The 23,632-nt window shown below is 40.3% G+C and overlaps 1 protein-coding gene across 9 annotated transcripts in view; it reads right to left on the bottom strand.

Annotated features, from left to right (window-relative positions):
- LOC132687857 (uncharacterized) overlaps positions 1 to 23,632 on the bottom strand; it is a 139,047-nt gene that overhangs the window by 101,775 nt on the left and 13,640 nt on the right. For 7 of the 9 annotated variants that reach the window (XM_078437327.2, XM_078437328.2, XM_078437330.2 and 4 more), the window contains exons 2-5: positions 23,357 to 23,409; positions 12,140 to 12,253; positions 5,714 to 5,851; positions 2,151 to 2,289 (exon numbers count right to left, since the gene is read on the bottom strand). In XM_078437327.2, the coding sequence (XP_078293453.1) occupies positions 5,724 to 5,851; positions 12,140 to 12,253; positions 23,357 to 23,409 (295 nt within the window). In that variant the 3' untranslated portion in view covers positions 2,151 to 2,289; positions 5,714 to 5,723. The remainder of the gene's footprint in view (positions 1 to 2,150; positions 2,290 to 5,713; positions 5,852 to 12,139; positions 12,254 to 23,356; positions 23,410 to 23,632) is intronic. The other 2 variants (XR_013552012.2, XR_013552011.2) reach the window with 2 other exon arrangements.

A 23,632-nucleotide genomic window follows, 5' to 3' on the forward strand; every position in this document is an offset into this window, starting at 1 on the left:
ATAAACAGTCCCTTCAATAAATGATACTAGGAGAACTGGACAGCCACATGCAAAACAATGAAACTGGACCACCGTCTCCTACCACATACAAAATTAATTCTAAAAGGGTTAAAGATTTGAATGTAAGACCTGAAACCATAACATTCCTAGAAGAAAACATAGGTGATAAACTTCTTGACATTGGTCTTGGCAATGATTTTCTGGACTTCACAAAAGCAAAGTCAACAAAAGGAAAATCAAAAAGTGGGACTACATCAAACAGCAAAGGAAATTATCAATAAAACGAAAAAGCAACGTATCAAATGGGAGGAAATATTTGCAAATCATATATCAGATAAGAGCTTAACATCCAAAATGTGTAAAGAACTCTTACAGGGGCGCATGGGTGGCTCAGCCGGTAAGCGTCCGACTTCAGCTCAGATCATGATCTCATGGTTTGTGAGTTTGAGACCCTCCTCGGGCTCTGTGCTGACAGCTCAGAGCCTGGAGCCTGCTTCGGATTCTGTGTCTCCCTCTCTCTTTGCTCCTCCCCCACTCACTCTCTGTCTCTCTCTCAAAAATAAGTAAACATTAAAAAAAATTAAAAAAAGAACTCTTACAATGAGAGCAAAAAAAAATTTTTTATTAAAAAATAAGCAGAGAATCTGAATAGAGAGTTTTCCAAACAAGACATACAGATGGCCAACAGGTACATTAAAAGGTGCTCAACATTACTAATAATCAGGGGAATGCAAATCAAAACCACAATGAACTATCACCTTTACACATGTCAAAATGGCTATTATCAAAAAGACAAGAAACAGCAAGTGTTAGCTAGGATGCGAAGAAAAGGGAACCCTTTTGCACTGTTGCTGGGAATGTAAATTGGTGCAGCCACTGTGGAAAACAATACAGAGGTTCCTCAAAAAATTAAAAACAAAACTACCACATGATCCAGCAATTCCACTTGTTTTAAGGAAATTAAAACTCCCAACTCAAAAAGATATACACACTCCTGTGTTCACTGCCACATTATTTAGAACAGCTAAGACGTGGAAGCAACCTAAGTGTCCACTGATGGACAAATGCGAAAATAAATGTGGTCTGTATACAACAGGATATTATTCAGCCATCAAAACAAAAGAAGAAGAAGAAGGAAATCCTTCCACCTGCAACAACCTGGATGGGCCTTGAGGGCATTATGCTAAGTGAATAAGTCAGACCGAGAAAGACAAATACTCTATGATCTCACTTAGATATGGGATCTAAAAAAAAAAAAAAAGAAAAGAAAGAATAAAAGAGGCAGTGGCAGGATAAGGAATGCAAAGAGCTGTTAGTAAGCTGGTGGTTGTTGTCAATAAATCTTGGTCCAAAACTACTAAAAAGTTGCCAGAACTGTGTGAGAAGTTTTCTACTGCTCTCCTCTTGGGAAGGGGCTTGGCAGGAGAGGGAGTAGGGAGAAAGGAACTCAAGGTGAGATGAAAAGCTATTGCAATTATTCCCTGCGCTGATGTTTACTGAGAGGCACCAAAGGGGAGAAAAAATATCTCTCCAGCCTAAGGCGAAGCTATCTCAACACAGCTATTCCTTATTGAGCATCTGCTATGTGCTTACTTATGGTATTACCTTTAATGGTCACAATATCTGTGAAAGTAAGGTGACATCTCTATTTTTAAATAAACTTTTAATTTTATAGTTGTTTTAGATATCTAGAAAAGTTGCAAAGATAGTGCAGAGATTTCCAGTGTATTCCTCCCACAGTTTTCCCCATTGTCAATCTCTTAACATCACCAGGGTACATTTGTCAAAACTAAGCAACTGACATTGTTAGGTTACTATTAACCAAATTCCAGACTGTATTTGGATTTCACCAATTTCCCCATTAATGTCCATGTCTGAGTCCATTCGGGCTGCTGCTATAATAAAAATACCATAGGGGTGCCCGCGTGGCTCAGTCAGTTGAGCATGTGACTCTTCTTTTTGACTCAGATCATGGGATCAAGCCCTGTATCAGACTCTGCACTGAACATGAAGCCTGCTTGGGATTCTCTCTCTCTCTCCCCCTCTTTCTTCTCTCTCACTCATGCTCTTTCTCTCTCTAAAAAAAGAAATAAATAAAAATAAAAATGCCATAGACAAGGTGGCTTAAACAGTAGAAACTTATTTCTCACAGTTCTGGAAGTTGGAAAGTCCTAGATCAAAGTGTAGGTAGATCCAGTGTCTGCTGAGAATCCACTCTGGTTCATAGAGAGTTGTCTTCTCACTATGTCCTCAACATGTCAGAAAGGGCCAGGTTGCTCCCTGGAGTCTCTTTTATACAGGTAAAAAAAAAATTGTAAATATGTGAGAAGTTGGAGCTGTTAACTAACCTTATTTTTATCATATAATTTTGATATATATCATCATATTGTGTCCCTTAAACCTATATGCTGTATGTCAATAATATCTCAATAAATCTGTAAAAAAAATCAATAAAACTTCTTCCTGATTACTGGGCTATTCAGAGTCCCTACTTCTTCTTGAGTCGATTATTGTAAATAATATTGTCTCAGAAAATCGTGCATTCCTTAGAATCTCAAATTTGTCTCTGTGTAATGGAATTGAATATCCCACTTTAATATCAGTTACTAAATCCTCTTTCTAATTCTTCATTTTCTGTGATTATGTTTTCTCCTAATTCTTGATTTGAGTTGCTAACAACTTGTTTAATATCTTACCAATTTTTTTAAGTCTGCCATAATTTTGGTTTGCTTTACATAAGTCTATTTTGTTTGCCAATTATTGAATTAAGTCCTGCATACAGTCATTTCTTATTGAAAAGCAAAGTATTTCAGGCTATGCATTTTCTCTGAGTACAATGCTAGTCATTCTGTAAGTTCTAATATCTAGTGCCCTTAATGTCGTTATTGTCTAATTATACTCTAATTGTACCTCTTATATTCCCCCTGACCTAAGCATTATTTAAGTGAATGCTTTGCATTTGTTATGTTTTTTTTTTAATTTTTGAGTGGTTGAGTTTTTAGTTCAACTCTTTTTTTATCAATAATGTTGTCCTTAGAGGGGCGCCTGGGTGGCTCAGTCGGTTAAGCGGCCGACTTCGGCTCAGGTCATGATGTCAAGGTCCGTGAGTTCGAGCCCCGCGTCAGGCTCTGTGCTGACAGCTCAGAGCCTGGAGCCTGTTTCAGATTCTGTGTCTCCCTCTCCCTGACCCTCCCCCGTTCATGCTTTGTCTCTCTCTGTCTCAAAAATAAATAAACGTTAAAAAAAAAATTAAAAAAAAAAATAATGTTGTCCTTAGAAAATATGACCTGCATGATTTCCCTATTTTAGAACATGAGACAGTTTTATGGCCCAGTTTTTAAACAGTCTTTTAACCCTGATGAAGGGGAGAAAGAACAATTTCGATTTACTGCAGAATTCCAGAGATCCAGCAGACTGAGGGAAGAAGCTGAAGCTGTAAAATACCACAGCGGAAGTTTTATCTCTGTGTTCATAATCTTCTGTGCCATGCTGGAGTGGCCGCCAGGAGTTGCTGGGGAGTGTCCAGTGTTTTGCCTCGTGGGGACATCTGGGCCAAGTGCCGTCTGTAAGTAAGTACCACGTGGGCACAAGGCACTTAATGAGTTCTTGCAGGATTCAGATAGGACACGAACTGCCTGCAGCCCACCCTTGCGTCTAGTTGGCGTCTCTCAGAGTGAAGCAGCGTTGCTGAATTCTGAAGAAGTCTCCCCTACTCACCTTCCAGGCAAGCTTTTTCTCTTTCTCTTTCTTTCTTTCTTTCTTTCTTTCTTTCTTTCTTCTTTCTTTCTTTTTCTGAAGCTCAAAACAAATAGCCTATTGGCAAAGTACTCGTAGAGGTATAGGTTAATATTTCCCTTTCGGACATATACTTACCATTCAAGGATACGAAATCAAAGTCATTGAAAGGTGCGACCGTTACAGAATATGTTCTGCCTGAGAGTTTGGTTTTAGCTGAGCCTCAAGATCACATCCCACCCCTACCAGAATAGCAGATGTCCCTTAGTCACCAGAGCTCACTGTCAGTAATATCTTACATCTGAAAATAAATCCAGCTTTAGGCAGCTTGACCACATATGCGCCTCTGAAACTATGGCAACAGAAAGTCCTTTTACCTCTGAGTCCCAATTAAAAGTGTTCTGTTGGCTATAATTGGAATGTTTGGTCTCCAAAACTAGTATATCAAAGCAATCATGTAAGCCTCAAATGTCACCATCACACAAATTGATATTTCCCATGCAAGCGGCTAATGAGTGGTCAGACCAAAGAGCATGTGTGATTGAGGTTACAGAGAACAACTGAATAAATTCATTTGGGGATCTTTTTCTCTAGGCCCCATCTGACCCACCAAAGGGTGGGGAGAGAAAAGGTGGAGATTTTCAAGTCTGGGTATCCAGGAGGGTAGAGGGGCTTTTAATAGAAACTATTAAATACTTGAAGAGTAGGTTTCATGTAAAGAATGACACTTGGTGAGAAATGTATTTGATTTTACTCTACTAGAAAGCCAGGCGTCTGGCACTGAACCAGGACGCATCATGTTTGAGTTTCCTGCCTAGTTAAAAAAAAGAGAAAAAGAATGTGGGGTGGGGGAAGGAGGAAGGAGGAAGGAGGAAGGAGAAAGGAGGAAGGAGGAGGAGGAAGAGGAGGAAGAGTGTTGATTAGTAATAAGAATGTCTTTTTTTGAACATTGTACTTTCAGATTGGTTTTATCTTTGTTTCTGATTGATTCTTAGCAGTAGCATGGAACAACTCAGCTTTTAGTCTCTCCTCTGTTAAGTATGAAATGATCTATAAACAAACACTTAAAAACATTCAATTGAAATGGATCTTGTGATCCTTTTGTAATGTGAAAATCTCCTGGTAATGTAAATAATTTCACCTTCTAAAAATCTGTTTGCTAACATATTCAGTGCTGTTTAATAATGTTAAAAGACTATTTTCTGGGCCTTTATTTTCTGGGAATTAGGAGATAGATAGATAGATAGATAGATAGATAGATAGATAGATAAGATAGAGGGAGGGAGGGAGGGAGGGAGAAATTTCTTTCTTCTTGGATGATATCATAGGAATATGCAAATAACAGAAAGATCAACCAACAGTGGTTTCATCAAGTCAGAAGGTAGACATTACATGTCTACAACTCACATGCTCATCCCTGGGAAATGTGTTCTTTTAGTGGACATGCCACTACCTTTCAGCTGGGGTTAGGTTAATGAAGAAGGGAGAAGAGTTATTGGGTAAGCAACTACCATATTCCCTCCCCATCTAACACATCTAGAAGGCGTGGTGCTTTTTAGAGCAATGATCATTCAGCTTTCAATTGAGGATTTCAAGTCATACACCATCTGTCACTATTTTAAATGAATTCAAGTCAAAAAACTTGGGATCACGTGCTGGCCTGGCCACTAACTCTGTGACCTTGGACAACAAAGTGATTTACTTTTATTTCTTAGTAAAATGAGATAACTTAAAGCAATCATTGGAAAGACCCTGAAATTCTATGCTTCCATGCTGCATCCTTAGCTGGTATATACCCAGGTTCTCTGGTATTGGTCTCCTGAACCCGGATCCCCACCCTTTATTCCTGGGAGATAGTCTTCCAAGGATCTAGGAGCATCGCTGCAGGAATCATAGTGCTTTGGAGAAATGAAAATATCTCCTTGTATCCCTTATACAGAGAAGATTGGAAAGCAGTGGTGGTTCTAAGGTGACATACCTAATCCATTTCAGCAAGGCCCCCGGGCTCTGTGTGACCAGCACACCTGTGCCAGAGGTAAAATGATCTCCGCTGGAAGTGAGGAAGACAGAACCAACCTCTGCCACCACCGCTGCACGCGGACTGCTGGGGAAGCTCCTAGAAAAGAAGTAGCAAACAGGAAGGAAATGAGAAGAGAGGATTGAGAAAAGTTTAGGGTGACATGTGAAGTCTTGCTCAGATACAAACCCTACGGCATCCACGGTGCTTTCTGTCCTCAAGCTGTCTCCGTCCAGGAACCTCATCCTCACATAGCTAAACCCCCTTTCCAGTGAGCTGGAGAAAAGGTGAGAGTTCTATTTGTTACATGCAAGAGGGGCCAATTACATTCTGCATCAGGAACCTGTTTTAAAATTACACCGTTGTGGGTGAACACTGTTCAATCCAGAGAAGTTTCGCCCTCCACCTCTTTCAGCTCTGCCTACCCACCCTCTCACTGCATCAGATTTATGGGTGAACAGAGACTTTCCATAGCTGCCTCTGGTTAGCTGACAAATTGGGCTTTGCAATGCATCTGTGGCTTTATATCACCCACTAAATTTTTTTAGATATTTAATAAGAGAGAAAGCTGGTCTCTGCTGGAAATAATCCTCAAAGGAGTATGGCAAATAGAAGAATAAAAAAGTGCCCTTTTCCCATGCAAACTGCACACGTTAGAACCAGATCTACCAAAGTATCTGAGAGATCTCTGAAGTTTCTGGAAGGAAAGAGATTGCCCAGACCTCTAAGGACTCATTAGAGAAAGAGAAATAACAGAAACTTCATCTAGATACAAAGAATTTCTTCACTCTTTTTTGGACTACTATTTCACATCTCACACCAAAGTGAAACCACAAAAGTTTCATGAGAATCCATGTGAGAAAATAAAAATGGCACAAAGCCTGGAAGTCATAACTTCCAGTTGTAACTCAGTAAAAATGTTTCTAAATCTTTGAAACATCAGCCAAGTCAAAAGATAAATGAAAACTGGAGAGAAATGTGTAAACTGTATTACAGATAAAGACATAATTCCCTTCATATATAAAAAGCACCTGCAAAACCAATAAGAAAAAGACCAACAATCCAACAGAAAAAAAGAAAACTGGCAAAGAATAAGAACATGACTGTTCACTGAGTAGGTAATACAAACAGAAAGCAAACATTAAAATGCTCAACTATGAGAGCTCAGTTATGCTAGGGAGGAACAGACACACTTTTCCTCCCTAAGCCCAACTCTGTCTTTCAGAAATAAATTTTGGTATTCAGAGTCATTTTGCCAAAACTTATCACCCCACACGAGCCCACCTCCAAATCACACGTGAAATAGATGAGCTACAGATTGAACAAGGCAGATAATTGTCTATTTGGTGGGATTTCAGGATTGTTAATAAGGCTCCCCAAAATGATTCCCATGTTGCCCACCAATGTCTGAACTCCCACCATAGGAGACCTATTCATTTAGTTTACAGACTTCCCTGTTGAAAGCAAATAGTCATGAGAGAAACAGGCCCTGAGCCTTCTAATTATTTCTTGGTGTGAGCAGCACAATAGCAACTTCATAACTTTGTGTTATGTTTTGCCATTTACAATATACTGTCACAACAGGATCTATCTTGTCTTGTCAATCACTCTGTAGAATAAGAAAAGGGAATACGATTCCAATTTCATGGATACCTCTTCACTGATGGAGGCACACCTCAAGCGCAAGCTTTCTGGTTCCTAATCCTAAACATTTTTCAGCACCCTATGCTCTATGTAGATCTGTAACGCCTTTCCTGGGATGGCATTGTGGCGGGGAGGGGGGTGGGTGGAGTGAAAGTGTAATACCATGACGTACTGTTGTTGCTAAGAGTGAAGGGAAATGAAAGAGAAAGAGCCACCAGAGAGAAAATGGCACCACCACAGTCGTGGTCAACCACACTAAAGACACATTCAACTCACAATTTCATTTGCCGATCTGAAAATAGACCTGGTCATTTGTAACCCCTTCTCACCTCCCAAGTATGCCATGAAAAGAAAGTAAACACCTCAATGTTTCCCAAAAAGGGATTGCTGGAAATTTTTGAGCACCTGCTGATTGGAAGCATTTGAGTTGACTCATATTCTTGCCACTGTGGCCAGCCCACTCTTCATCCTGCCCACCGTTTTCATCTCAATGACCACATTTTTTCATTTCTACAAGTTCCGCTTTATTCTTTTCCCACATTCTCACTTCTTTCTGTTATAACTTTGATGATTTTTTAGTACACTCATTTCATGGTCTCCATCAAATAGCTCTGTGATTGGATGTTACTGGGCTCCATCCCTACTATATGTTTTGCCTGATGACCCTTAGATATGGCAGATGGCTTCCTTGTGCATTTTGTAATTTGGCTTTTGAGATTATTCTAGTGGAGCTTCATCTATGGAAGCACCAAGTGGGCAGAATTAAAAATCTACCCAGCTTCCTAAGGTAGTTTTATATTTGCAACTATAGTCATTCTGAGGGTATCACCTGCATGGAACAACTGGTATGTTCATGTTTCGGTTTGGGGGTTTCCAAGACCTTGCATGCAGTATACATTAGAACCCCAAAGTTGTGCAAGGAGTCTGTTATAAATGTATACTGTTATGAATTCTCAAGAGGAAATTAACCCCACTCAGAACCCGGGAGACAGATAAATTCCATTGCAGTATCTCTGCCATGGAATATAATATCTAATCATTTCTCCAAGTACATAGCCTTTCAAGTACCCCAGATGTTTTCAGAGGTCTCAGTTCCAATTCCCTGCCACACAAGAGCCCAAGATCTCATCTCCCGTCTCTATGTGAGCTTCGGAATCTAAAACCCTTGTTTACCAGAAACAGTAAACTCTCACCTCTCAACATTGCTGGACCATCATCAGTCCTTGTCATTATCCCCTCTGTTTTCAGCTCCTGGGAATTTCCTCTTACTTTTTAGGCATTTGAAAGGATGTTTGTTATAGTCTACTCAGCATTTCTAGGCATTTTCTAGTAGGAAGCTTTTCAGACTACTCAGTTTATTATATTATTGAAAATGGAACCACAAGTCTCTTTATATACATTATTCAATTTAATCCTCATCCTATTCCTGCAAGATAGATAATCATAGTCCCATTTCACAAGTGAGGAAATTGAGACTCACAGAAGTTAAATAATTTTCTCAAGGTCACACAACTAATCCTGACCTTGAAGATCATGTTCTTTCCCCTATTATGTCTGAAGAGCTAGCCTGTTTCCTCTACTGTGTCTGAAAGGAGCCCAGAGCTTTTGAAGAGTTTAAACTGAAGAGTCCTTTGAAAATTCTCCTTGAAGAACATTATTTTTTTTCTAAGTTTTGGCAGGGTTCCATTATTAATTATAAGGGTGAATGGTAAGCCAAAGAATTACGAAGCCTAAATGTGGCTTGATGTCACCTTTGGGGAAAACATCAAGAATCACTGACTAGGCTTGTGTTTGAACATACTGAGAATGTGAGAGAGGCAGACCTTCCCTCCCCAAGCAGTCAACCTCATTATATCCAAGGGTGGGTCAGCAGAAGGTCTGGAGGACTGGCTCTGCCTGAAATATGTAGGAGAAAGTGGATCAGGAGAGGTTAATGTCCATGCTGTGGAATCATGAAACCAATGAAAACCTGGATCATTGGGTTAGAAACTGGCCCAAGGCCAAACACAAATATAGTCATAATTGGAGCCTTCCCAAGTAGAAAAAGGTTATTAGTGGAATCACATTAATCACAATGATTAATGCTGAAACCCGAGCTTTTTATTATGGAAAAGGCTAGGAAGAGTCTATTGACAGAGAGAAATAAAAAGGTTCCAGTTTTGCAGAAAATAGTGAACACAAGAAGGACAGTAAATATTCAGGATGTGATTTGAAATCAGAAACCTGGATGAGTCACACAAATCATGCTTAAAAGCCGCTTATGCAAAGAAGTTTGCCAGAAAGCAAATGTGCCTACAGATGGCCCATCAGGAGGCAGTTGGGTAGTCCCTGAGTGCTGCAAGGGCAGCCAGACTAAAGGACAGGGCGGAGGGGAGGAGGGGAGGAGGGGGGGAGGGGAGGATGAGCCCAGAACAGGGATCAGGGAACAGGGATCTTGCCATCCACCAGACTTCCTTAGTTCACAGCCTGCCAAAGGTTGTGCCCAGGATAGGTCATCTTGGAACCCCAGAGCCTTCACACACTTTTACTCCAGATAAGCAGGACCAAAGACACAGGGCTAACCGGGTGCAAGCTGTGAGTTTAAGAAGAAATTGCAACGAAGAGTGATTAATCAAAATGAAAGTACATAGATCGAAGCCTCACCCTTGAATCCAAACCAAGCTAGATGAGAGGTGGGTTGGTGACTAAGAGGATGCAGAAAAATGAGGCCACTTAAAAAGGAAGGAGAAATGTGACCCTGGAAAAACCTCTAAACTGGAATTAGGTGCTCAGAAGGCTTTTGATGGTCTGACCATCACCACTGACGTGGGCCCAAACTGATAGGCTTCCCAAACTGAGAACAAACCATTAAATAATTTTTCCCTGACTTATATTTTATAGGAAAAAAAAAAAATTCTGGAAGAAGAGAGGCAGATTGTGTGTCTTTTAAAATTAATTTATAACATGCCTGTTTCCAAAACGATCCAAAGTAAGTCATAATATTAAAGTATATGCACAAGGTAGTTACATAAAGATTCTTGGCAAAGTCTGGCTCACTCTTCATCAAACTCATTTCCTCTTCTTACTAGATATAAACTAGACCACATTTCCTCCTGTGCAAGTAGGAATGACTGAGTTCTAGCCAATAAAACATGAGCAGAAATATGTGCACCAGTTCCAGGACTGGCCCGTAAATACCTCCCTAGCCTGACCATCCAAACCCTTTCTCCATCTTCCATCTACATACGGAGGACTCTGAAGCCCCAAAGTGGAATGAGCCTAAGTCCCTGATCTCTGCTTGTGGAAGAACCACCTGATGACTGGGAATACCCATTCGAACTTTACATGAGAAAGAAATTCTTAATGTGATAAGCCACTGGAACTTGGAAGATTATTTGTTACAGCAGCTAGCATTACTCAACACAGAACTTGGTAACTTGGAGAGGAATATTGGCATAACAAAAATCTAAAATACACCGCATTGGCTTAGCAATCCGGTGGCAGGCAGAGAGGAATCTGTGAGGCCCATAATACTCTATGGCAAAACATTAAAACGGTTACATGCCATAACCTGGATGGCAGATCAGGTACAAAGGATCATGAGCCTGTAGCTCTAGATAAGTAGTTGAGAAAAGACCCAGATATCTTTGGTTTTTAATAAGGAGAGAGGGAGGGGGTAGAAAGAGAGATCGTACTTGGAACCTCTAAAGACTGAAAAAGCTTACCATTTCAAGACCCCAGATAGCCATAGTTTAGAACAAAAAAAATTTTTAAAGAAATATGCCCCAGCAAGACCCTGCCCTAGGATAAAGCTTAGATTCAGGAGAGGCACCTTCCCACCAAAGCATATTTTTGCAGATGGCATCCAATTATGACAAGTATGCAAAGAAATAAGCCAGATCAGGGAATTTTGGCTGGAAAGGATTTGGAACACGGCTCCTGGTAATTGGGACTGCCTGGGAGGAAAGAAACAAGACGAGAATTGATTGAGTTTTGGGGATTTTTTTCCCCCAAAGAAGTGTGACTGGCCAGATTTGTGTGATCGGGTACCAGGCCAGAAAAGCTCTACAATCCCCAAGAGGGGGCATCCTCCCAAAGCCTACTTTACTTTTTTTAATATGAAATTTATTGTCAAATTCGTTTCCATACAACACCCAGTGCTCATCCCAACAGGTGCCCTCCTCAATACCCATGACCCACTTTCCCCTCCCTCCCAACCCCCATCAACCCTCAGTTTGTTCTCAGTTTTTAAGAGTCTCTTATGGTTTGGCTCCCTCTCTAACTTTTTTTTCCCTTCTCCTCCCCCATGGTCTTCTGTTAACTTTCTCAGGATCCACATAGGAGTGAAAACATGCGGTATCTGTCTTTCTCTATGTGACTTATTTCACTTAGCATAACACTCTCCAGTTCCATCCACGTTGCTACAAAGGGCCATATTTCATTCTTTCTCATTGCCAAGTAGTATTCCATTGTGTATATAAACCACAAGTTTATCCATTCATCAGTTGATGGACATTTAGGCTCTTTCCATAATTTCCAAAGCCTACTTTAGAAGGCTGTGGAGGAAAAGGACTTGGTAGACTCTTACAAAGGGTGAAGTAGGAGTTATACAGGACAATGAACAAGGAAATAAGGAAATTCTTCAACCAAATCCGAGTCAGGTCAATTCAAGAAACTTCCCCACTAATAGGCAGTGACAGGCCTCACCCCACGTCTCTGACAAAACCCCCTTCTTGCTTTGAACCAGCCACATGTTGTTCCCACCTTGCCCTTTTTTGAATGAGAGTTTTTTGTGAGGTATCCAGTCCCTGCTGTACATGACATGTTGGAAGTTGGGATGGGACATGACAATCATCTTTTCAGATCCACAGAAGTCACCTGCAGACATAAGGGAGACAAATGCATATCATCAGCCAGAGATCCTGCACTTGGAGTTTGAGGGAATGACTGAGTGAGACTTTGGATGGTCTTTCTTGGGGAGAGTGTTTTCCGTGTGTGGGAAGAACAAAATGGGTACCTGGTAACCAGAGGAGAGATAAGCAAATGCTTTAGTTGGCTCAGGATGTTATAACAAAATACCATTAACTGGGTGGCTTAAACAACAGAAGATTAAATTTATTTCTCACAGCTCTGGACCAGCTAGGAAGTCTAAGATCAAGGTGCTGGCTGATTTGGCTCCAGTTCCTGGTGAAAGCTCTCTCCCTGGTGTGCAGGCCACTGTCTTTTTTTTTTTTTTTTTTTCTGAATCCTCACACAGTGAGGGGAGAGAGAGGATGCTTTGGTCTCTTCATATAAGAACACTAATACCATCATAAGGAACGAACCCTCGTGATTTCATCTAAACCTAATTAACTCCCAAAGGCCGCACGCCTAGTACCTTCACATTGGTAGTTAAGGCTTCAACACATGAATTTCATGTGAACACAGACATCCAATCCATAATAACAGAGGTTGACTATTCATCAAATAAGTTTCCTTTTCTTCCAGCACACAATGGGTCAACGGTTCTCAGCTTCCCTTATTAGGTGGAGGCGCTGTGTGTGATTGAATTCTAGTCAGTGGAACATGAGCAGAAGTTACGTGTGCCATTTCCTGATCTAGCTGCCATTTCCTGATCTAGCCCATACACAATCCTGCATTTCTTTCCTCACCTGCCACTGGAATTCAGAGCATTACCCCTAACAGAGACATAAAAGAAAAACTGGAGACCACTTGGGATTAGAAAATATATAAATGTACAAGACAGAGAATTAAGGCACTTACTAACTTAGTATTTGGCTCTGAGCTTCATGGGACCCAAACAAACAAACAAGCAACAAATCAATAGCTGGTATCGTTCACAATATCTAAGTTAGAAAGTACGTAAATGTCAAGAGACAAACTTTGGCTCTCATTGCAGGGAAAGTTCATCACATGGATCCACATCTTCGGGAAACTACAAAATGAGCTTCTTCAACTACATATTGGCAAATCATGGAAAGTGAGTCTTATTGGACAATTTCAATAAAAGTCACAAGCATAAAATCAAAGATTGCCTGAGTGAGGGGAACCAAATGATTTAATGACTGACCACATATCTTTACATATTTATTTTGTGGTCTTTCCTTACCTGATCCTATGCAAGATTTCAATGGCTCTCCAGTGCCTTCCATATTAACTTCAAGGCACCAACCTGTTGTCCTTTACCATTCTTTCCAATCTCATCTCTCTCTCTTCCCCCACAGGTACCTACTGCTCTCATCAAACTGTCCTGCATTCTGTTCTTCACATTCCCAACTCTGATACTTTCCTCACATTTCTCCCTTACCTGGGACTCTATCTCTTCATCTCCAAACTTCACTAACCTCTACCCTTCCTTCAAAACACAGCTAAGTTGCCACCTCTTTCCTAAAGCCATCAGCCAGGCACCAGTCATGTGTGTGGCCTTGTGGGAGAATATATGTGGTAATTAGAGCAATGCCTTCCCCTGAAAATACTCACGTTCAAGTCCCAAAGCTTTTCGCTATGTTAGGTTCCATGGCAAAGGAAAGTAAAAGTTGCAGACAGAATTAAGGTTGCTTATCAGCTGACATTGAAATGGGGATATTAACCTAGATTATCCAGTGGGCCCAATGTAATCATGGAGATAAATACAAGAGGGAGGCAGAAGAAAGATCAGAGATATGGCACCATGAGAAATATTTGGCCCTATGTTCCTGGCTTTAAAGATGGAGGAAGGGGCCACAAGCTAAAAATGTATGGTCACTAGAAGCTGGAAAAGCAAGAAATGGGATTCTCCACTAAAGACTCCAGAAAGAATGCACTTCTGCGAACATATTGATTTTAGCCCAGTGAGATCATTTTGGACATCTCACCTCCAGACACGTAAGACAATATACTAAGTGTGTGGTAGTTTGGTACAGCAGTAATAGGAAACTAAAACAACATCCAACCATGAGATCCAAGGGGGTACTTCTGATCACAATCCCACAGACCCACATTCATGCCCAAACCAGCTCTTTTTTGAGACCGTATACTTCTGCTATCCAATGCCTCACTTCATATGACTTCTGTGTTCCCCAAACCATTCCTCTGTACTCTTGCTCTAGACCACTGTCTAATGAGAACTTACCACACCCATCTGCCAGCTCATGGCTTGTCTTCTATCTCAAACTTGAGCATTGATCCAACCATTAATGTGATGAATGAGATACTCTTAAGAATGGCTGACCTGGTCTGGCCACTGAGTACTATACTGGCATGTACTACCACGTGATTAATTCTGCCCATTTCATTTGGGGCATGCCAATGGCATTCACAGCTGAGGTATGGCCTCCTTGACCCAGAATCAGGCCTTCTAAGCCCATCACTTCTCTAGCATTTGCATACCCTACCCCACCCCCCATTGAGATACTCAGGAACCTCTGATTCCCTGGATGTTATGCATGGACCCTGGAGTACTGGAAAGTGTCTCAGGTCCAGATATATGGACACTTCCCCAGCCACTTCTAATATACATTCCTCCCTCAACCAACACCATGTTATCAGGCATGGCAGTGAAAGTGGAACATCTCTAAGGGTCCCACAATTTTCTCAGGCTATGACTTGGAAAATGTAGAGTAAGGAAGATGTTTCCTGCACTAGGTTTTTCCCAAACCCCTCTGGGAGCTTCTTCTCTCTACCCCCAAATTCTTTCCTCCCACACCAGAAGGGAGTCTTTCTTCTTCCTCTGTCGATATGAAAGGAACTACCTCTAAGGAAGGTCTCTTAAAAAATATTGACCCTCTTACATCTACACTCAGCTAGACTATAACATCCCTGATAGCAAGAATTCACCTTCATGTATTTATTCCCCACCTAGTGTCTGACATTCAGTAGGCACTGATGTGTGTTGAAATACATCTGAATTAAATAAACTGATTTATATTGAATTGAGGAATGGTGATATGGGCTTGGGAGCTAGATGTGAAAGAAGAGCCTCAAGGTCCCAGTATAATATAATGCTCTGTGTGTGTGTGTGTGTGTGTGTGTGTGTGACAGAGAGAGAGAGAGAGAGAGAGAGAGAGAGAGAGCGCCAGGGTAGCAAGGTGTGGCTGGCTCTGGTATAAACTTCCCAAGAGGAACTGTTAATTCAACTTGTTGCCATCCCTTTTTTCCCACAGATCCCAAGGCAAAGTACAAGCATGACACTCACAGAGGTCCAGGCTTAAAACCCTAAGCTGAATTCACTGTGATTCAAACACCTCCGGGTATGAGAGGAAGGTTGGTCGGGCAAACCTTCCAAGGGTCAGTCTGCAAGAAGCACTAAGGAGTCTCCTGAGACATAATTCATCCGAAGGAAAGGAGTTGAAGTGAATAAGTCTGGACTAAAGAGGATAATGAGTCAGAAAGGGAGGGGCAATTTTGAGCACAGCATAATGGCTGTCTTTCAGCTCATTATCTAGTCCAGTCCTTATGGATGCATGCCAGAAACCAAGATGAAGGACACTGCACACTACATTAAAGAATAATTTTTAAAGGGATATGTTTTTCTTTTTAAAAATTATATATATACACATTTGTGTGTATTTGTTTATATAAACATATATATGATAAAGTTGGTACTCTAGAGATTACAGGAAAGTTTGAGTTCTATATAGGGTGACCATATACCCCAGTTTTTTCTGAACAGTCCAAGTGTACACCTGTTGTTTCAACATGGAAACTTCTTCCCTCTTCCAGATGAATTGTAAAGTGCCCCAGTTCAGATAACAAATTACATGGTCACCTAGTCCTAAGAACTATGTTGGGATAAATTTAGGTAACTCATACACTCGTTCTCTGACACATAAGGTCCTTGTGTTCATAAATGGAGCCTCTTATTGGAAAATATTGTAGAACAAAGAGAACAAGACAAAGGAACATAAACAAGCCCCGTTTTTATGAGACTAGAAGACATCTGTAGAGCAGAACCACAACATATGAATCCAGAAAGCAGAGAGAGGAGTGCACTTAGCAGAGCAGTCAAGTAAAACCCAAACATCTTCAAAGGGAGAAACCAGTGAAGAGAGAACTAATTGACCTGAAGAGTCTACAAAAGATTAAGAAACTGAAGTCATCAAGTACCAACATGGCAAGAGTAAAACCATCACCATGTGCTACAAAGCAGTTACCCTCATCCATCTTGTTGGGAGATAGATGTAGACTCTCTGGATGGATTAAATCAGACTGCCTCCATCTCAGGGATGCCAAGCACAGAGAAGGATGTGCATGAGATGCCAGACTCACATCAAGAAGAATTAACTGGACACTATATTTTGAAGGTAAGACCTGCAGCCTTCTTCCTTACTCCAGCTTTAGAACACTGTTATCTAACTTGATTCCTCAAAAAAGATGTAAAAAAATAAACACCCTCATGGGAGAAAGAAGACCTATAAATAATGACATTTGAGGGAAGTCTGGTTGGCCAACAAATTTCCCTACATGAAATCCAGAGAAGTCAACAAGGCCAAACCAAGCCTAATTACCATTTTAGTGCCTCATTATTAAAAATGAATGGACACCAGGCATTTGGGGAAAGCTGAAGACTTGAAAGACAAAGACAAAAGCAAACAGAAAAAAAGACATTAGAAAAAGAAAAACAAAACAAAAAGAAATGAAGCAAGAGAAAAAATTTCAAGAAAGTTATAATTAATGACTTCAGAGAATGAAGAAAGATAGCCTGCTATCTTCTTAAATAATCAGATTCCAGTAATAAGACCTTAAAATTTTAAATATTGTGTCTGGCTTCCTTAAACTATTCAACAAAAAGATGAAGAAATGGACACTAGGAAAGGAAAGATAATAAAAATAAAGGATCAGTCCAAGAAGCCTAATATCTGCCTAATAGGAATTGCAAAAAGAATGAACAACAACAACAAAAATGGTAGGGAAAATTGCTTCAAAGAAATACTGCCAGCAAATACCCAGAACTGAAGGACACAACTGTTCCAATTAAAAGAGCTCACCAAGTATACAATACTTAATGAATAAAAGCACATCATTTGTGAAATTTCAGAACACCGTGCATAAAGGAAAGATCTCAAAAGATCTTAAGAGATTCCAGAGAGCAAAAAAACAAGTCACATACAAAAAACTGGAAATGAAAATGGCATCAGATTTTTGTTGTTGTTGTTTAATTTATTTTTGAGAGATAGCACAAGATGGGGATGGGCAGAGAGAAAGAGGCAGACATAGAATCCATAGCAAGCTCCAGGCTTTGAGCTGTCAGTGCAGAGCCTGATGTGGGGCTGGAACCCACAAACCATGAGATCATGTTCTGAACTGAAACCAAAGCCAAACCACGCTACCCAGGTGCTCCAAATGGCATCAGATTTTTTTTAATGTTTATTTATCTTTGAGAGACAGAAAGAGACAAAGCATGAGTCGGGGAGGGGCAGAAAGAAAGCAAGACACAGAGTCTGAAGCAGGCTCCAGGCTCTAAGCTGTCAGCACAGAGCCTGATGCAGGGCTCGAACTCATGAACCACAACTTCATGACCTGAGCCGAAGTCAGACGCTTAACTGACTGAGCCATGCAGGCGTCCCCCAAATGGCATCAGATTTTTAAACAGCAATACTATAAGCTGGAAGAAATTAGAATACCTTATAAATGAGTAAAATGATCTCCAACAGAAAATTCTATACCCATTTAAACTATCAATCCATTTTGAAAGTAGAATAAGGTAAACAAAGCCTCATACAAGTTATCTCTCATATTTTTTTTTCAGAATACTGCAGAAAAATGTACTTCACCAAAATAATGGAGTTAACCAAAAAAACAGAGCGCATGGGATCCAGGAAATAGGAGATTCAACAGAGAAGAAAGGCAAAAGAAAGGTCCAGGATGGGAAACCATCCAGGGAACAAATAGCTATGATTAAAACAAGGGAAGAAGGCCCCAGGAGAGCAGACTCCAAGAAAGGTTAAATTGTTAACCAACAGATTATCTGACAGATGTGTGCATAGAAAACTGAATTGAGTTGAATTTCATAGAACTATGGGAAAATGTAAGAAGATTTAGCCAGAAATCCCACAAAGTCAAAGAAGTAAAAAATCAATGAGATCACTATTAATTCTAAGAAAAACAACTTGCCCAAGTAGGAATTAAAAAATATACTCTTAATCCAGAAGTGGACAACATTAAACAGTTATACAAAAAGTGGAAAATATGGACTTCATTATAGTTACAGTGTATAGTGCTCTCATTATATTTGAAGTGTGAAAAGAGAAAAAGGAGTAGCAGAGATTTAAAGTTCTCATTTCCCCATAATGGGAAGCCAATAAATAATGTCTAAAGGTGATTAATCAAGAGAGAGTAGTGTATCCATATTTAGAAATATAGAGCCATTTAAGAGAAGAAAAGTTTAAAAGTTCAAAGACCTTGCTTCTGGAGAGGTGGAGTAAGGGCTGTTCAGCAAGGGAGAGCCAAGTATTTTTCAAATAAGTCTTTTAACACTGCTTGACTTTTTAAAATTATGGGCATGTAGTTTTTAAACAAAAAATAACAATACTCTCTTTAAAAAGTAAGACTTCTTTGTAGGCTCTTTTTCTTCTATCTAGTAATTTTTTAAATTATAATAATAAATCTATGTAAGATGATAGGAGCCTAAGGCACTAATGAGGGGTGAAAGGCATTATCTCCATTTCAAAGTCATTGTTGAAATGCAGAATAGACCCGACAGCCTGAACAGTGAGTACCAAGGATATTTTTCATAGTTTCTGGCACCCAGTACTGTTTGAATAGCCTTCCTGAGTTTAGAAAATTTCCACCTTAGGACTACTGCCTCCCCAGGGGAGAAGTCAGAACCTTGCTTTCCCAGCTTCTTTGCAGCCAGGGCACAGGCATGACAATTCAGTAGGAAAGGAAATGATATGAAATCTCAGATATAGGAAAGAACACTCCAACACACACACACACACACACACACACACACACACACACACACACACCAAACCATAGGTAGTAATTCTCCCAAGATTTGAGGAGCTGACTTCATACCAAGCCTTAAATACAACTAAATATCCAAACACTGTGAATGAACTGAGAATGGACATCCTCCCTGGCACAGAATTCCATTCACTTTAACATTTCCAGCAGAGTTCAGATTTGAAATGAGCATGAATTAAGTGCTGCCAGCGGCCTGGTCAATGCCCCTGAGGGGAATTCAGATGAGCAGCTGCTCTATCACCTCCCTCAACTGCATGCTCATGAGTGGTCTTGTGCCCACCTGGGAAAGTGCCAATGTAACTGGAACCCATGAGCATCTGGAGGGTCACGTAGGGTGTCTAAGCTCCCTCCCAGACAAGTGAGGCCCCCACTCAGGCTGGGGCTGCTGGAGCATGCTGATGGGCGAGAGGCCAAGGCTGGTGCATGTGGTGAAAAGCAGGACAGAAGGAAATGGGACAACGTGCCAAGGACAAAGAGCTCTCAGAAGCAGGAAGCCTTCTAGATCATTGGTTTTAAGGAATCAGGCAGAGAGACCACAACAGAATCAAGGTGAGAGGTCTCCACCCAAATGCAGGTCAGACGCAGCAGGAAGGTTCAGAAGTCAGTGCCAAGAGCAGTTCCCTGGACACACAGGAAGAAAACCTTTCCAGAGCCTCTGGGGCCTCACTCTTGAACAGGAAGAGAATCATTGAGGGCACTGAATCACACTGAACTTGGGGGAGGGGAGGGAGAGAACAGAGTGGCTGAAAAGGCAGCTGACATCATTGTCATCAAGAGTTGAAGCCCATATGGGCCAAAATGAAGTAGACGGAGAGCACTGAATCAACATGTCCTGGACCCAACATGCAAGGTTTACCACTCAAAAGGTGTTTCAAAAATCGATTTTTGGTAAGCCAAGGTTTTTAAAAAGTATATTAAGCAGTGATATTTTTTAACAGAGCAATGATTTTTTAAAGGAAACTCTTGTAATATAAATAATCTTTGAACTGTGTGTAACTTGAAACCTCTGGATATTTGAATTTCTGGAAGCAAGTCAAACAAGTACGCAAATAGAAATGACTGCTTCTAGTTTGCATCCTGCCTGCTGTTGGGAGAGTATATGTAAGAGCTACGTCTCCCAGACAAGCAAGGAAAAAACCTCATGGAAGCAGAATTCTGCAGGGCAGGAGGAAGGGAGGGGTCCTTTTATTTGATCGTTATGAGGATCAGAACCTTGACTATAATGATCATTTCAGACTCACCCAGCTTGGTTATCTGCATAGGATACCTGAAAACATTCTTTAACTTGAAATTTTGTGAGGGGGACAAAATCATTTTTTGAGAATGCCTAAGTTCCTTGTCTGTAGTGAGGACACCATGCAGATTATTCTGCTTGTTGGTACACAACAAACGACAGGATATGCAGGAGGTTCTCCTCCTGAATTCCCATTTCCTCCGCATTGCAAAGCTGGTAAGTGACTATCAACCAGCAGGCTCAAGGGCAAGCATATTTGCCCCGAATCTCTTTGTTTATATTTCAGATTGCTCTTGGCAAATGATGCTTGTTACTTATCCTCTACCTTTACAGCCACTCAATATATAATTTCTAAGCACAGAAGACTTCTGTCATCTACAAGCCTTTTGGGTTTAGCATTCTCCAGTCTTGACCATTCTTATTTTATTTTATTTTATTTTATTTTATTTTATTTTATTTTACTTTATTTTATCTTATTTATTTAATTTACATCCAAGTTAATTAGCATATAGTGCAATAATGATTTCAGGAGTAGATTCCAGTGTTTCATCCCCTATGTATAACACCCAGTGCTCATCCTAACAAGTGTCTTCCTTAATGCCCCTTACCCACTTAGCCCTTTCCCCCACCCACAACCCCTCCATCAACCTTCAGTGTGTTCTCTGTATTTAAGAGTCTCTTATGTTTTGTCCCATTCCTTGTTTTTATATTATTTTTGCTTCCCTTCCCTTATGCTCACCTGTTTTGTATCTTAAATTCCACATATGAGTGAAGTCATATGATATTTGTCTTTCTCTGACTGACTAATTTCGCTTAGCATAATACCCTCTAGTTCCATCCATGTTATTACAAATGGCAAGATTTCATTCTTTTTGATTGCAGAGTGATACTCCATTGTATATACATACCATATCTTCTTTATCCATTCATCCATCGATGGACGTTTGGGCTCTTTCCATACTTTAGCTATTGTTGATAGTGCTGCTATAAACATGGGGTGCATGTGCCCCTTCAAAACAGCATACCCGTATCCCTTGGATAAAAACCTAGTAAAGCAATTGCTGGGTTGTAGGTAGTTCTATTTTTAATTTTTTGAGGAACCTCCATACTGTTTTCCAGAGTGGCCACACCAGTTTGCATTCCCACCAGCAGTGCAAAAGAGATCCTCTTTCTCCGCATCCCCGCCAACATCTGTTGTTGCCTACGTTGTTAATATTAGCCATTCTGACAGGTGTGAGGGGGTATCTCATTGTGGTTTTGATTTGTATTTCCCTGATCATGAGTGATGTTGAACATTTTTTCATGTGTCAAAATGTGTTGAACACATTTTTCGTGTGTCATGTTTTCATGACATCTGGATGTCTTCTTTGGAGAAGTGTCTATTCATGTCTTTTGCCCATTTCTTCACTGGATTACTTATTTTTTGGGTGTTGAGTTTGATAAGTTCTTTATAGATTTTGGATACTAACCCTTTATCTTATATGTCATTTGCAAATATCTTCTCCCATTCTGTCGGTTGCCTTTTAGTTTTGCTGCTTGTTTCCTTCGCTGTGCAGAAGCTTTTTATCCTGATGAGGTCCCAATAGTTCACTTTTGCTTTTGTTTCCCTTGCCTCTGGAGATGTGTTGAGTAAGAAGTTGCTGTTGCCAAGGTCAAAGAAGTTTCTGCCTGCTTTCTCCTCAAGGACTTTGATGGTTTCTTGTCTTACATTTAGGTCTTTTATCCATTTAGAGTTTATTTTTGTGTATGGTGTAAGAAAGTGGTCCAGGTTCATTCTTCTGCATGTCGCTGTCCAGTTTTCCCAGCACCATTTGCTGAAGAGACTGTCTTTATTCCATTGGATATTCTTTCCTGCTTTGTCAAAGATTAGTTGGCCATATGTTTGTGGGTCCATTTCTGGGTTCTCTATTCTGTTCCAAAGATTGGAGTGTCAGTTTTTGTGCCAGTACCATACTGTCTTGATGATTGCAGCTTTGTAATACAACTTGAAGTCCAAGATTGTGATGCCTCCAACTTTGATTTTCTTCTTCAGGATTGCTTTGGCCATTCGGGGTCTTTTCTGGTTCCATACAAATTTTACGACTGTTTGTTCTAGCTCTGTGAAGAATGCTGGTGTTATTTTGATAAGGATTGCATTGAATATGTAAATTGCTTTGGGTAGTATTGACATTTTAACAATATTTGCTCTTCTAGTCCATAGCATGGAATATTTTTCCATTTTTGTGTCTTCTTCAATTTCTTTCATAAGCTTTCTATAGTTTTCGGTTTGGCCATTCTTGAATAGCACTGAAGGCCCACAACACGTATTATTTTGTAGTGTCTTTAAGACGCAAATTTGCAGTCTTATATTCTGTAAGATAAGTAGTCTGAACCAAGTCATCAACCTAGCTAGTGAATAACCCTAACCAAATCCCCAATTATCAACACAATTCACTCATTCTCTCTTTTGTTGTCTTATATGCCATAAACTTTATGAACTGACTTAAGTTTTTTTTCTGTGTGAAAAGTAGCTCCCAGAAGTCAGCTGCTGGTGCTAATGATAAAAATGAAGAAAAGGTGAAGATACCTGGGAAAGCACTGGTTCTTATCAGAGATCAAAACGTTGGATATGTGTACGATAGAATGTCAAATTTGGCCACACCCACACCCTGAAGGACTCTACTATGCCTTCTATATAAAAACAACAAAAGGCAATTTGTAAAACTGCTTCAGGACCTATTACATCCAGTGTAAAAATTGCTCAATGAGTGAGCAATAAATCATTTTTGTAAGAGTCACTGAAATTTTTCCATTATACTTACGGAGAAAAGTAGACATTATAACGTTGGGGATTCTTGTTGCTCTTGAGACATACCTTAAAGAGCAAAAACATATCTCAAACATCTGTTCTATAGGTCTTTATTAGCTGGCAGCTGGAAAGGGTTTTTCTTTCCCCCAGCTCACACTACCATGTGATAGCCATGTCTGTGATGTCGCAGCTCTTGGCCATTGCTCCCACCCGAGGACTCTGTGCTGATGTAGGCATTGCCCTGTATCACCCTCATTTACTCAGGAGATGGGTAGTGTCACAGTCGCCT

This window comes from Panthera onca, chromosome E1 (assembly GCF_046562875.1).
Source record: "Panthera onca isolate mPanOnc1 chromosome E1, mPanOnc1 haplotype 2, whole genome shotgun sequence".
NCBI classification, from domain to species: Eukaryota; Metazoa; Chordata; class Mammalia; order Carnivora; family Felidae; genus Panthera; species Panthera onca.